Raw genomic sequence first — 16,040 nt, 5'->3', positions numbered from 1 at the left:
GGCGGTGTTGCCAGCGTGATGCGACTCGTATGGTATGGTGAGGACAAAGTGATTGCCAGTCGGTATGTTTGGGGCGTACTGTAGGGTGCCGCCCAGGAGCACCGAGAGTTGGTAGCAGATGGGCATGTCCAGGCCAATGCCAAACTCATTCTCAAAGCCATAGACCATCGCCAAAACGTAGGGCTCAAACATGGCCGGCATCACATCCTCTTCGACACCACAACCAGTGTCGGTCACGGAGAATGACAGCAACTCGGTGCCCGGTCTGTTCGGATCGGGCTGTGTTGTGACCTTCACAACGATCTCTCCTTGATACGTTGTCTTGAGTCCAGTGTTGACGAGTCGATGCAGTATATGCTTGAGTTTGGTTGGGTCGCCAGTGATTGTCGCCGGTACATTTGGTGCGATCAAGTAGCAGAGGTCGACCTCACGCTCCTCAAAGTAGCTCCTTGTTGTAGGATTGGCAATTATCTCTTCCATCAATGCCTCCACGCCAAACAATGTTCCTGATTGATTGATGTTAGTAATGCACTCTGTGGACGACGCATGGCCCGCGCGACAGCTTTAAACTTACTCTCACAGTCCGAACTCTTGAGTGCCTTGATCTCGGAGAAGTAGAGAACCTCTTTAGACATTTGATTGAGTTGATCAAAGGCTTTGGATATCTTTTGGAGGTAGGGCGCTTGATGAGGCTGCACATCAGAGTCCATCAGGAAGCCAATCATTGGACTTGCCGAGTTGATTGTCTTCTTGAACTGACTGAGTGTGCTGGTGAGGAACTGATTGTTGATCTCGACCTTCCTCTTCTGATTGCCTATGCGCTCCTGGAAGTGGAGGTTCTCCTGTAGCACGCCATCCATCTGATGCAGCACGTCATTGTAACGATTGTTGACTATCTTCCAGTCGACGATGTAGTCCAGCGAGGTGCCGATGCACGGGAATGCCACGACGAAGCAGCGGATCCACCGACGCATCACCAGGCGCTCCATCGGGAAGGACTCGAACGACCTGAATGAGAATTGGGTGGCGTCAAACGCGATGAGCCACACGAACAGTGTCGAGATGATCATTGACGCCAGTCGATATGAGTTGTTCTGGCTGTACTCAAAGAAGAGAAGGACAATCTGCAGGAAGTAGATGATGAGCAAAAGGGGCAACTGGAAATGATTGAGTGTGATGTCATCGCTGTGATCAATCGCTGTGATCAGGCGGCCCAGTGGCTCGTAGTTGACGCGTGCAACAAGCAAGATGTAGAGGACTGCCAGTGAGAGATAGACTCGTGCCAGAAACTTCTTGATGAATCGCAGGGCTACTGTGCCGCCCTTGGGAGGCTGCTCCTCTTCCTGTTGCTGTTGCTGCGCATGATGTGATGTTGTTGAGCCACCTCTATGATGAGTATGTTGTCTATGCTGCTTCGTCGATCGCACGCTAAAGCTTGCAAAGTTCAATGTTATTCCAACAAATATGAACTCAACCGCTGAGCAAATCTAGATGTTGGCGTGATCATGGTTAGGATCAAGAAGTGATGAGTGATCGATTGATTGATTGTTCGGTGACTTACATTGAATATTGTATCGTGGTCAAAGGAATCATCCTTTGGGTTGAAGTATGATTGAATAAAGATGGTGTTAACAAAGCCTGAGAGTGCCAGGCCAAGGAACATGTAGTCCAAGGAGCGTGCAATGAACATTGGCTTGTACTGTGATGATGATGATGATGAGGATGGGTCGCTGGCAGCTTGCTGATTGACTATGATAGGGGGCTGGTCCTGATCGCTGAGCTCACTCGAGTTCCTCGCCTGACGCTGTTCCTTCTTGGTGATCTGATGATGCAAATGCGAGCGCGTGTGGATATTGTGCTCAAACAGTATGCGTACCTTCAGCTGCAGGAACAGAAACAGGAGCACCACCAAAGAGAAGACGACGTGGAACGGATTGATGAACAGCAGGAGACTCTTGACGCTGTCGCGCTCGCCACTCCACGTCTGCAGCTTGTAAAAGAAGTGCTTGGAGACCAGCAGCACGACATTGAACAGCAGCACCACTGACAGGATGAAGTGGACAAAGTACATGGTCTTTTCATACACTGGATGTTTGATCTCGAGCGTTCGGTGGTGATGTTGCTGTTGCTGTTGCTGCCCCGATGGCGTGACGGTCGCGGATTGGGTTGGGTTTGGCGTGGAAGGGGAATGATGTGATTGATGTGATTTGTGATGAGACGCTACGCTGGTGCCGCCAAAGCTCGGAAGTGTCATTGGAGGCGTTGGTTGGTGTGATGTAGATAAGGGTGGCGGGTACAGCGAGTCGGACTGCACGGGCAGGGGCGAGGGCAGAGACGCCGAGTTTGAGTGAAGAAAGTTGTCCATCGATGGCACCTTGAGGTACTTGCTGCCGCCCACCGAATTGAGTGGCGGTGATCCTTCGGTGGAACTCGAGCTGATTGAGGGCATTGACGCGCCTGGCAGTGACTGTCCATTATTATTATTATTATTATTGTTGTCGCCCAGTATTGTAAAGAGATGAGGTGATGGCGAGCGAGACGAAGAAGAAGATGAAGATGATGACAGGCCGGCATTCCATGAGAACATCGGGATCATGGGTCGTCGCGAGTTGCTCGAGCCCTTCTCATAGCTGTGTCTTCGTCGCGCCCCTGGTCCATTGCCATAGAATCCTCCATAATATCCATAATGATGTGGTATGCTGTACATTGTATTCAAATCAAATGCATCATCCTCTTCAATCTGTTGTTGTTGTTGTTGAGTTGGATGTTGGCTATGATGTTGATGATGTTGCTGTTGTTGTTGACTTTGTTGTTGTTGTTGTTGTTGTTGATTCTGTTGTTGTTCTTGATTGCTCAACAATCTGTGGTAGCTTGATCCTTCGTTTCCACTGCTTCCACTGGTGTCTGATACACTACTATTGCTGTTACCTCCATTGCCATTGCCACCACCACTGCCAGTGCCATTAGTTATCGTGCCACTGCTGCTACTGGCCGCACCATTGTCATCTGATAAAGTATCTGCCATTATTATTCTGTATATGTACTAACTACCTCGGGAAATTCAATCTCTTTGGCGTCCTTGTTGGGACACATACAAGTGATCGATCACTTGGTTGAGTTGAGATGTCTGTCTTGAGATATTTGGATCTCTATTCCTCTCTTCCTCTCTCTCTCTATATCTCTATCTCCAACTCTGTATCTATCTCTCTCTATCTCTTCGCAGAGTGAAGACGTAGTTGATGTTTATGTATGTTGTAGTGGATAGATGTATTGTGTGTGTATCACAGCGGGACATCCTCATCTCATTGTATAATGGATGAATGAATGAATTGAATGTATTGAATGAATGAAAGAGTGAAAGAGTGAATGAGTGAATAATGAGGGAAAAGTGTCAACAAGTGTCAACAAGTGTCAACAAGTGTCAATGAGTGTCAAAGGGTAGATGCGGAAGTGAGGTGTGTATGTGTTTGAATGTTTGGATGGATGGATGGATGAGTGTAAATGGATATACAAGTATAGTATGTGTGTGTATAAGTGTGTGTATGAGGTTTGAAGTAAATGCGGGACAACTTTCGCCGACCATGTCCTTGTTTGTTGTTGCTGTGGTTGTGGTGTGGGGTGTTAACCCCACCAACCCATTTTGGTTGAGCCTGGTTGTTCACTCTGTCTTTTGGTCTCTTTGAAGGTGAGTTCACCAAAAGGATCTAGGCTCTTATGAAGATACTACTTCTTTCCATTCATTCAATCAAAAATGATATTTTATGATTCCGGAATATAGTACTTACTACTCAATTAATTAATTGGAAGAAGAGGGGTCAGGGGTATGACCACTCCACTTGAATGGAGTGTGAGTATAATTGATGGACGATCATTCATATTACTTCTTCCAACAACTATAAAATTTTAATAATAAATATAAATATAAAAATAGTTTATATATATTCAAACTCATTGGAATTGTTCGTTTAACAATAGTAAACAGTTGAGACCCATGATGAGCCTGGTCCAATGTTCATCGATTGGATGGGGGGATGGGGTGGAACTGTGATTGAGCTCCGCGGATGAATGAATGTTTGTTTGTGTGTGTTTAGTGAATGAGAGTGTGTGTGAATGTACCCCATCCGAACAACAACAAACAAACAATAATGTCTGTGTCACATCAATGGAGATAATGATGCGGCCTCAGCACCACGTGTGAATGAATCAGTCCGTCAGTTGGACCTTCTTCTTTGTTGGTTGTGTCTCTGTTCTCTCTGATATGTTCGTATGAACTGAGATGAATGACTGAATGACTCCTAAATGAATGATCAGTAACACCATCACTCACTTACTCAATCACTCATTCATTCATTCATTCAATCATTCTCAACTTATAACTACTACTACTACATCTATATTATCTACTTATAAATATATATATCTATATCAACGAGATCATTAACATTTAAACATTTTATAATTTTATATTTTCTTTTATCCCAACAGATCATAATATTATCAAATATCACATCAACAATAACTTTGGACATCGGGTTGTGTGTTGTTGTAGATTCTATTATTAGCAACATAATCAAAAAGGAGGACCATCCATCTATCTATCCCGTCATTCATTCACGCATCATTTCAATTCAAAGTAGAGCATACTCACCCAGTCATTTTCAAAATTCGAGAGAGGTCTGTTGTGTGGTGACCAACATCATCAATCTGTCACCTGACGCGTCTTTTCTCTCTCAATTGCCTGAAGTTGGGACCATCCGCTGCTCGTCCAAAGAGAGGGGTAAACACACACTCATAGGTGTCTACACCACATCTACTCCATTCCATTCCATCCATCCATCCATCAGTCAGGTTAGGGCCTCCATCCACATCCATCAGTCATTCAGTCATTCATTCATTGTGTCAGGTCCAGCCCCTCATTCATACGAACCATACTGACGTACAAAGGTCCCAACAACTGCAACATAAGCAATTACTCATCATCATCAACATCTTACATTCATACATATATTATTTACAATCATATAATATAATATATATTATAACAACAACAGGAATTATAACTTTTAACAACTTATAAACATAACAGCAAAAATGAACTTTGAGTTCTTGTTGAGAAATGGAGCTGCGGCTGGAACTGTTCCGCCACAGGTCATGTCGACACCACCACCCCCACACTTGTTGGCAACATCTTACCCAATCTCAAATCTGGTCAGGTCACCTTCATCCAGAGGTTCAGAAGACAATGGCAACGCAACAGACAATACACAGACACATAACAACAACAACAACAACAACAACAACAACAACAACAACATTAGTAGTAGCAATAGTAATAGAAGCAGCACCGATAATGACAACCACAGCCACAGCAACATCAACATAATGAACAACAACAACAATAATAACAACGGAAACAACTTTGAAATACAATGGACACAAAGACCAAGGAAGCCACTCCAGCCTAGCAACAATCAACATCAACATCAACAACTTCTTCATCCACACCAACATCAACAAGAGACTGATATAAAGCCATCATCAACTAGTACTACACTCACACCTACACTGCAATCACTGACCACATCGACGTTGGCCACACCAACATCACCAATCGTGATCGGATCATCATCAATGATAGACCCAACAAGGACACAATCACCAATGAGTCTGACGGGTGTGTCCGTCAAGGAGCAACACAATCACAATCCCCTGGGAGTGCTCCAATCACTTCAATCGACACCACCAATACCACCTCCAACACTCCATCAATCACCTGTACATACTTCAATCAACAGCAATAGCAACAGCAGTAGTAGCAGCAGCAAACAGAGCAGTAGCAGCAAGAGTAGCAAGTCAAGCAAGACATCTGGAAACAATGAGGACAAGGACAAGGACAAGGACAAAGACAAGGTCAAGGACAGGGATAAGGACAAGGAAAAGGACAAGCTTAAATCAACGCCAACATCATCGTCAAAGAAGAAGAAACAAAAGAAGACCTATATCCAACCTCCAAACTATTCAAAGTCCACTGGTCCAGTGATCGTCACGGCCACATCATCAACAGGAACACCCACTCCCCACGTGCAGTATCCTGACGCGGCCGCCAACGCCACCGCCATTGCCATTGCCACTGCCACTGCCTCCACTCCCCTGAAGGAGCTGACGCAAGAGGACACAGAATCATTTGTAAATATACTCTTGGGCCTGAAGGACATCCAGCAACAACAACATCAACAACGCCAACAACAGCTGGATCTGCATCAACAGCTCCAACTGCAGCAGATGCAGCAACAACAGATGCAACAGCAGCAGATCCAACTGCAACAACAGCAACAGTCGCTCAAGAAGCGCGCCGTATCTGATTCCATTCAAACAGTGGTCAACGCAACACATGGACACTACTCGCATCTACAATCATTGGACACCATGGCCACCAAGTATCATCATCACGCCTCCAAAAAGACCAAGACTCCATCCTCTGCCGCCGCCACCGCCATTACATCATCTCTAGTGGACAACTCTAGACCAGGCGAAAGGGCGCAACCCAACGTGCATCCAATACATTGATTATTATTGTGATCACATTAGTACTTCTTCTCCTCCTCTACTTCTTCGTCTGATGATTATTTGTGTAGTGTGTGCGGTGTGTTCCAATCGATCTCATGATCTTGAGTTGTAAGTTCGATCAAACAAAGTGATCGGGCTGGGCTGGCCAGCCGAATCAGCAATCAATCATCTGACTGACTGACGACATCAAGAGAGTGCCCCTTGATCTACAATCTCAGAGTAGAGCACAAGGGCAGTGCCCCTCAGTTCAAATACACTTGATCCGGTACGACCTACTTGAACTCAGGTCGCCAACGACCATCTAACAATCTTGAATATCTATCTAAACCTTGGTGAACAAATGACAATGCCCATGGGCATCATCCAACCAACAACCACATCACACCCACACATCAAAGCATCATCTTCGATGGCCTAGTTGGTCCTACCCATGATCGAAACCCACAAACAGCGTGGTGTTTTGTTTGATTGTTTTTTTGTGTATGAATGAGTGATGGGTGTTGAGTGCTTGAGCATGTTTACCAAAACGCTTTACAATAACAGATGCATTGGTTGGTGGTGGCACCCAAGGCAATGGGTCCGTGTGATAACAAAGTCGATCGTACTTTGGCTTCAATGAACTCATCTCACAAATGAGGTGAGGTTAATGGTGTGTGGGTCATTCACTCATGTGACTTGATCAGCAATGCCATGGAGTAGTGATGTGAATGAATGAGAATACACACTACTACTCACCTCATCAAACAATCAAACAATCAAACAATCATACATTATTTGAATTCATTCACTCGATCAGCACTCACCCCTTACACCTCTCTCTCACACACTCACACACACAACCAGAGAACCCAACAACAACAAACACAACCTTTATCAATAACGACTTCTGCTTATTCTTCTTCTGATCGTGCTGGCTAGTCCCCATCCATCCATCCTCAGAAAGAGAGCAAGCTGCTAACTTGATTGATTGAATGATTGATTGAGTAATTGTTTGATTGCAATCATTTTAATAACATTACTTTCAATTAATCATTTACACAACAACAACAATCAACAACAACTACCTACATACAATACATTACAATACAATACATATTCAATTCCGTACAATACCAACAACCAACCAACCAACCATCGAACCAGGCTGGACACACGGAATCCCTTCCCTTTGTATTGTTGGTCAAATATAATAATCAACCAGAACCACAAGTAGTAGCAATTGCAACCCTGTACAACAGCAACAACAAGTCAGACATTCATTCAATCAATCAATCCATACTCATTCAATTTAACATTCATTCAAATCAATCAATCAAACGAAACAACCAATCAACCAATCACCTCCCATTACTCTTAATCCAACAATCAAACAAACAACAACAGGTTGTTATATTATAACTCTCTCCTCCTTATTAATAATGCAATATTATCAGTTGTGTAAGTGTCGATACTTCAATCATACCCTCACAGACATACCCTCGCAGACACATGCCCTCGCAGACACCACATTACAATTCCACGCAACAACATTCACATTCACATTCCCATCCACACTCAACTCAATTCGAATCGAGAGATACCAACATAATATTATACTTGTTTAGACCAAGTATTCCGTGTTTGTTGTTGTTGTTGGTTACTTGAATGGATTCCAACAATATTACTTTATTTGACCCATTTGCAGATCACTCAACCAATCGTTTATCATATAGTATCGAGGATAGTTCCGTTGATTTCTGCAAACTCCTCATTTTCTTTTTTTAATCGTCTTGTTGTCTTTGAAACGAATGCCCAAAAAGGACATATTCGTCTAACCCAACCCCACACTCACCCCAACCTACACACACCAAAAAAACCAAAAAACCAAACTCGTAAACGTAAATCATGCCTTTATTATTACTACTTACTTTCTTTGCACGACTCACACACTCTCATACCCCCACATCTCCCACACTCACACACATATTCACAACCCCCGAATTGAAATTCAAATAACGGGTCATCTCAGATAACATTTGATATTATTTTGAATTTATTCCACCACACCCACAGCCACCCACTCACCTTAACTTTATGAGTTTGGTTGTGGTTCGCGAAACCTATCCTGGGCGACCTGATCCATTCTTGTTGGTCGTCTGGACTTTACTTGCTTGTTGACTCATACACATATACATTGTTGTTTGTTTGTTCTTTATTTGTTTCACTCACATTCCAAAGTACACACATTCATTTATAATAATATAAATACAAGTCTTGAGAATGCACAGTCACACTAATCCTAATTAATTCTTTATTCATCATTCAAACAAATGATATAATATATAATTATTTATTCATACATATAATATATATATCTTTATAGCAGCGGAAACAACAAGATCAATATAACTTAACTTAACTTATTTATATAATATATATAATATTTATTATTTATTCAATCAATCAATTAATCAATCAATCAATCAATCATTTAACAGAACTCAAAGATCAAGATAATATTAATGACCACAATAGATTCATCGTCGACATCATTATCAAATACATTGACATCAATACTATCAAGAGGTGAAGCTACACCTGATAAACATACTCAATCAACAACAACAACAACAGCAGCAGCAGCAACAGCAGCAACAGTAGTAGTAGCAGCAGCAGCAGCGTCTATAATGAACTCTTATCGCCACTCTACCAATAGCTTTTATGGGACGATGAACCCGCATATCAATATACCAATATCGTCATCGACGACGGTGCCAACGTCGGCCTGCCACTTCCAGAAGCCACCCTCGCCACTTAGACACAACACAACGGCATCAATGCTGATGGATCTCGACACACCAATGGAGAATGATGAGGCAGACGATGACGATGAGATTATCGTTGAAGATACATCATCATGTCAAAAGTTACCAAACAATCTAAAGTTCTCTCAGTCAATCCTTCCTCCTCCACCTGCAGGCGACAGCAACAATAACAACAATAACAAAGAATATAGCAGCAGCGACGTCGTCGAGACAAATGCAGGCAGCAACTCATCATCACCATCATCTTCATCATTATCAATGTCAAGTTTCAACGAAGCCATCATGTCATCGGCAGTGGCTACTCCAAATAGTAGCAGCGCAGGCGGATCGTTCAATAACGGTCTGCCCATATCGACGTCGCCCACATCATCGGGCACGGGCATCAACCCGCTCCTGAAGCTCACGGGCGTCCTGCCCGACGCGACCAGCCAACTGCTCAGCGCCAACAGTCCATTTTCACATAGCTCGTCCGCAGCCTTCACTCCCAGCAACTACAACAACAACAATAACAACAACAACACATCTCCCACCAACACATCTACCACGCCACCACCAACTACCAGCTTCCCAAGCATGCTGTTTGATGAGGATCGCGAGCGCATGCGCTTCGAGTTCGAGTCCATCAAGAAGCCCGAGTCACACTCGCGCAAGTCGCACAAGCACCACCAACGCCACTACTCGCACAACGACCTTGACAACCGCAAGCACGACGAGGAGAAGTTCTTCAGCTCACTGCAGCCAAACAACTACTCAAAGAACCGTTACCACGATGTGTTGCCAAACGAGTCGACACGTGTGCGTCTGACGCCACTCGAGTCTGGCGACGGTGACTACATCAACGCCAACTACATCAACGGAGAAGTGCCCAACTCCTATCGTTACTACATCGCCTGTCAAGCTCCATTGCCATCGACCATCAAGGACTTTTGGAGAATGGTCTGGGAAGGTATGTGAACCATCCTCAATCACTCGATCACTTGATCACTCGTCCACTCACTAATCATTCAATCAATCAATCACAAACAGAGAAATCAGCTGTAATTGTATGTTTAACAAGATTGGAGGAGGATGGAAAGAAGAAGGCCGACATTTATTGGCCAGAGAGCTCGAGCGAGCCAAAGAATTGTGGTCCTTTCTGGATTCACTTGTACAAGAAGGTGGTCTTCAAGGAGATTGCAGTCAGCTCCCTGCATCTGTATCGCAAGGGAGAGGAGTTCCCTCGCGAGGTTGTGTTGCTGCACTATACCCAGTGGCCCGACAGCGGCGCACCGGCACTGACCACGCACATCCGCACAATGTCTGTGCTGGTCAACACGTTCAAGCAGCGTGGCAACCTCAAGAACTCCAACGGCCCCGTGGTCGTGCATTGCTCCGCCGGCATTGGCCGCTCGGGCACATTCATTGCCATCAACATCAACATGGCCAAGATCGAGCGATCGGTCAACAACGAGCCACACTGCAACGTGTCGATCAAGGACACTGTGATGGAGCTGCGTCGCCAGCGCCGCGGCATGGTCCAGACGTTTGAGCAGTACTGCTTCATCTACAAGGTCATCAACGACGTGCTCAACGACATGGGCCGCTCGCTGGCTTCGCCCACCAAGCGTCGCTCATGTGAGATGGTGCGCACGATGCCCCGTCTGGACATCAACTCGAGCCACTCTGCCAACTTCACGCCCAAGGAGTTCCTCTCTACGATGACGTCGTCGGCTGAGACGGCCGCATCGCTCTCTATTATCACGCAGATGACCCAGACGCTCAAGTTCCCACAGTCGTCGCAGTTTGAGAGTGGCAACCCGTTCTCCAACTCCAAGATCAGAATCCCTTCACCGTTGAACGTATCATCGTCCAACATTTTGACCATCCCACCCTCCTCGGCAACGTCCACTCTCTCCTCTTCACAACAATTGCTCAATGACTCACTCAATTGCACGACGCCAACCGCTACGCCCACGTCCGAGCTCTTCTACCAGCCTCAGGCAATGTCACCTCACCACCAGCGCAGTAGTTCGGTGTCTAGTTTCAGCAGTGGATTCACAATGCCATCAGTGTCCAACAATGCCTTTTTCCAACAGTACCAACAACTCCAACAACAGCAACAACAACAGTCACAGTCACAGCCACAGTCCAAGTCTGGAAACACAAGTTTCCTGATATACAACAACAACAATAGCAACAACAACTGCAGCAATAGTGGAAGCAAGCTCCAGTTCAATTTTTCCAACAATGATGACCATGAAGGTGATGGCAACTTGCAATCATTCACTCAGCTCAGCAACAACAACAGTGGCAGCAGTGGCAACAACAACAACAACAGTAACATCAGTATCAACTCTTCAGATAGCAAAGATAATGGAGACAATAATACCAAAAGTAGTGGCAGCGAGAGTCAAGACAACTGTGGCAACAACAACGTCGTCAACAACAACAACACCAGCAACAATGGTGGTGATGGTGATGACAACGATGCCAACCAGTCAGACTCACCACGAAAGGTGTCCCCAATCAAATGCTTCTGAAGAGGTCTCTTTCCTCTTTCCTCCTCCCTCTTTCCTCTTTATCTGTACATAACATAATAATATATTTATAATAAATTATAACTTAACTTAACTTATCCTAACCAGTGACAACTCCTTTGGTGACCTGCTGATCGATGGTCAACCCATGTCCCCCAACATTGGGTCCTTGTCCCCCCATCCACGATTAACCATCACATCGTTTGAACCAAAAAGTGATCAGATAACACAATCATGCACCAAGGTTACGCCCATTCACAGGCCCCGTTCGTTCCAGACATACAATCTCCTGATCCTTGTGACGTAAAGTATGAAAAGGTGATTCAAGTGATGTCACGCCTTACCCATCATTGATCATTCACCAAACTTACAACAAGACAAGACTTATCAAGAGTGCTCCACTTCCACTTCCGCTTTTACTCCTTTCAAAAGATACAATGACAAAGAATATTTACAACTTCTACTTCTTATTATTGATGATGTTGTTGGCGGTGATGGCCGTGAGTGTTCATTGCCAGTCTGGTGATGGCGGTGCCGCAGTTACATCTGGTGATGGTGGTATAGTAACTGCCATAACATCTGGTGATGGTGGAATTGTACACGGTACCAGCACATCTACTGCCCCGTCAAGTATCATAACTACCATAACATCTGGTGATGGTGGACTAGTCCATGGTACCAGTACAACCACTCCGACAACAATATCATCAACATCATCAACATCTACGAGTACATCACCATCTGATACCACTACCTCCACCTCTACATCTACCAGTACATCACCAACTACTACATCCACATCACTTAACTCAACATCAACATCTACGACGTCCAACTCAACTACTTCCTCGACCTCCTCGACCTCCACTGGAAACTCCACATCCAGTACATCTTCGACCTCTGCTGGATCCTCCACATCTTCTACTTCGTCCACCTCTTCAACTACCACTTCGACATCTTCGACGTCTTCGACATCCTCGACAACATCGACCACGGCCACACCCTCGACGTCCACATCTACTACCTCCACAACTTCATCCAGTACTTCAAGCAACTCCCCAAGTGTCACCAGTACAACTACAACAACAACGAGTAGCACTCACTCAACTGACACTGATAAACATCCATCGACATCTTCAAAAGTACATGGAGCGGTACCTACATTCATTGTCATGTCCTTCATCACTTTGACAATCTCATCAATACTATTCTGAGCTGTCCTATACTTTCCTGTCCAACCAAATGTACTTATACAATAAACTCTATCACTTTATTGACACCTAATGAATGAATGAATGAATGAATGAATGAATGAATGAATGAATGAATGAATATAGAATTGACAAGATCTTAAGTATGATATATCTCTATCTATTTGTATCTTTAGTGTGTACTTCCAGAAGAATAATTGTTGAAAACCACGTTGATTGGTGGTTAATGAATATTGAGAAGTTCGATGGGTTTCGTTCACTCACTTTCTCGCTACACTTCATTTGAGTCACACCCAATCAACAACAACAAGTAGTTAGTTGTACAACAAACTTAACAACCACTCACTTGTATAATCGTCATTATTATTACTTATTTACTTGTGAAACATATAAAGATAAACACACATAATATATTATCTATCATATAAAGATTAAGATTAATTAATTAATATAAATTAGAATCTCGAGATAACAAGATTGATTGATCGATTGATTGATATATAGTGATAGAGACAAGAAAGAGAGGAAGAGAGAGAGAAGGAGTTAAAATAGATATATATATATAGTTCAGGACGATGGAGAATCCAACATCTTCTACTCTTCGTGAGAAGACAGAAGAGTTGGTCAGAAGGAGTATATCAAAGGTAGTGCAATCGGTACTATCAGCACGTGTAGATATACTGCCTCAACAGAAGAAGATAAACAAACATGTATGTAGTTGTCAACTCAATGTCAGTGTTGTACTGATCAATCAATGATACTTACTACCTTACACTTTAGTTTCACATTGAGACTGAGGACTCAGATTCAGTTCAAAAGGTTATAGAGTCGATCATCTTTGCCAGGCATGGTATACGTACCTTGTTCCTGTTGGATATACACTTTGACGAAGGTGGCGAGATGCTAGGATTGAATACTCTAGTCGAGTCATGGAGATTCATCTTTGAACCATAGTATGTTATGTTGCTCTCCCCTAGATTGATCGATTGAATGATTGGATGAATGAATGACTAACAATGATTGTCCCGCACGTGTAGTAAGGATGTGGATACAACATGCGAATTACCAAAGCTATATAGAAACGTTATATTATTAGTTAGAGCATTGTACTCTTTATTGAGGAACCTACCATGTTATCAAGTCTATCGCAACTTTACAAAGAATCGATCGTCCACATCAAAGATCAAGTATCAGATTAGGATATGCGATGTCAACTCTATACACTCACCTTCATTCGCATTATGTAGGTGTTCTCGCGTCCACTCATTCACTCAATCAATCACTAACTCGATCACTCTTATATAGCCACTCAAACTAAATCATTTGTCTTTACACATATACCTACACCATTGGGAGTGTGGCGAATGGATGTAGCATACAAGGAGGATCTGACGCGCGAGATATCCATCAGCTCACAGCTGGGACTGGACTCACAGTTTATTATAAAGGACTACAACAACAACAACTATTACAGACACGAGTCAGCGACGACACCACAGCAATCCACACCACTAAAGTCCACGCCACCCAGCGGACATTACTCTAGCAGCTATGGCAGCAGTACTCCCATCCCCATGCCAGCCACCGCATCGCTGCCTATCAAGCAGACCTCGCAGCAGCAACAGTATCAGCCCCAGCCCGCACCATACTACAGCAGTAGCAGTGGCAAGGGCGACACGTTCAGACCGTCCTCATTTGGCTCCAATGACTCATACGACTACTACACTCACTCTGGTGGCAGTGGCATTGGCAGCTACAGCAGTGGCGGTGGAATGATGTACCAACAACAGCAACAGCAACAACAACAAATACTCCAACAGCAGCAACAACAACTACTACAACAGCAACAACAACAACAACAGGACGTCAAGAGTAGCAATCCAATCATTATACCAAACTCTGCGAACAATGTACATAGTTATAAGAAGCAATCACCAAGTTCATTGGCTTCTCCCATCAATGCGACACCAGGCACATCACACTCGCCTCCCTTCTATGTATATTCGACGTCCAATCCAAAGTCAAGCTCAAACTCACCAGGTCAACTACAACAATACCAATATCAACTACAGCAACAGCAACTACAACAACATCAACTACAACAACAACAGCAACAACAACAGCAACTACAACAGCAGCAACAACAACAACAACCTTTGGTCATTAGACAACTCAACTTTACACCTCAACCATCACCAGCAGCACAACATCAGGTGTCACCCACATCGGCACTCAGACACAGATCGACCTCTGCCCCCATCGCCATTGCCCCTCAACCTCAGATGTACCAGCAGGCACCTCAGCCAATATTCGCCAAGCAGCCAAGCATCAACGACCTCCAACAATACCAAGCCACACCACATTCATTCACAACTGGCGTATCGCCTCCATTTAACAACAGCAGGGAGACGCATCTTAGCCAACAGAAGCCGCCCAGTGGCAACAACTCAAACATCTCGACCAGCAGCGGCATCAACAACACTCACTCATCCTCCTCGTTCAAGAGCTCGATCAACTCCAAGCTCAGCCAGATACATGGCCCTCTACTCCTGTCAGACCCGCACAAAGAACATGGACTAGGTCATGGACTGGGCCTGGGTGGACTTGGCCTGGGCCTAGGACTAGGACTCGACTCACAGATACCATCGACCATTGAACATGACGAGCCGGCCTTTGCCTCGGCCATCAGCTCCGTGTCCAAGACGTCAGACAGCGAAGTGGGCGAGTTTGTTCGACTGTGCAAGATTGCGCCGCCACTCAAGCTGTTCAACGCGGCGTTCTCTTCCGAGGCCCCGCTGTCCATTGATCAAGATGTTCTAGACTTGAGTCGTCTCAGTCTACAGACAGCCAGTGGCAACAACAACAATAATGCCAACAAATAAACCTCGCGAGCATTTTCATTGTTTGTTGTATTGTTTACCCATCAATCACACTAGCGTGTG

General features: G+C 44.4%; 6 protein-coding genes across 6 annotated transcripts; 4 read left to right on the top strand and 2 right to left on the bottom strand.

Annotated features, from left to right (window-relative positions):
* Positions 1–79: 79 nt before the first annotated feature.
* SAMD00019534_124120 (hypothetical protein) lies at positions 80–3,025 on the bottom strand (the record flags this gene model as incomplete). Its single annotated transcript, XM_012892356.1, has 3 exons — positions 80–506; positions 575–1,487; positions 1,562–3,025. Coding segments are annotated over 3 exons (2,804 nt in total), but the record flags the coding sequence as incomplete, so codon positions are not given.
* Positions 3,026–5,091: 2,066 nt separating this feature from the next.
* On the top strand, positions 5,092–6,567 carry SAMD00019534_124110 (hypothetical protein; the record flags this gene model as incomplete). The annotated part of the gene is made up of 1 exon (XM_012892355.1): positions 5,092–6,567. One exon carries the CDS (start codon positions 5,092–5,094, stop codon positions 6,565–6,567), a length of 1,476 nt encoding a protein of 491 aa, XP_012747809.1.
* A 1,024-nt stretch (positions 6,568–7,591) lies between these two features.
* On the top strand, positions 7,592–7,774 carry SAMD00019534_124100 (hypothetical protein; the record flags this gene model as incomplete). Its single annotated transcript, XM_012892354.1, has 1 exon — positions 7,592–7,774. A coding segment is annotated over one exon (183 nt), but the record flags the coding sequence as incomplete, so codon positions are not given.
* Positions 7,775–12,324: 4,550 nt separating this feature from the next.
* SAMD00019534_124080 (hypothetical protein) lies at positions 12,325–13,098 on the top strand (the record flags this gene model as incomplete). Its single annotated transcript, XM_012892352.1, has 1 exon — positions 12,325–13,098. A coding segment is annotated over one exon (774 nt), but the record flags the coding sequence as incomplete, so codon positions are not given.
* On the bottom strand, positions 12,396–13,055 carry SAMD00019534_124090 (hypothetical protein; the record flags this gene model as incomplete). Its single annotated transcript, XM_012892353.1, has 2 exons — positions 12,396–12,964; positions 13,034–13,055. 2 exons carry the CDS (start codon positions 13,053–13,055, stop codon positions 12,396–12,398), a joined length of 591 nt encoding a protein of 196 aa, XP_012747807.1.
* Positions 13,099–13,673: 575 nt separating the features above from the next.
* SAMD00019534_124070 (hypothetical protein) lies at positions 13,674–15,980 on the top strand (the record flags this gene model as incomplete). The annotated part of the gene is made up of 5 exons (XM_012892351.1): positions 13,674–13,808; positions 13,879–14,051; positions 14,136–14,341; positions 14,404–15,095; positions 15,171–15,980. The coding sequence occupies 5 exons, from the start codon at positions 13,674–13,676 to the stop codon at positions 15,978–15,980; spliced, it is 2,016 nt and encodes a 671-aa protein (XP_012747805.1).
* Between the last annotated feature and the right edge of the window lie 60 nt (positions 15,981–16,040).

The sequence above is a fragment of the Acytostelium subglobosum genome (assembly GCF_000787575.1).
Source record: "Acytostelium subglobosum LB1 DNA, scaffold: scaffold42, whole genome shotgun sequence".
NCBI classification, from domain to species: Eukaryota; Evosea; class Eumycetozoa; order Acytosteliales; family Acytosteliaceae; genus Acytostelium; species Acytostelium subglobosum.
The sequence above is the reverse complement of the archived record's forward strand: the minus strand, read 5'-3'. Positions and strand labels throughout refer to the sequence as shown.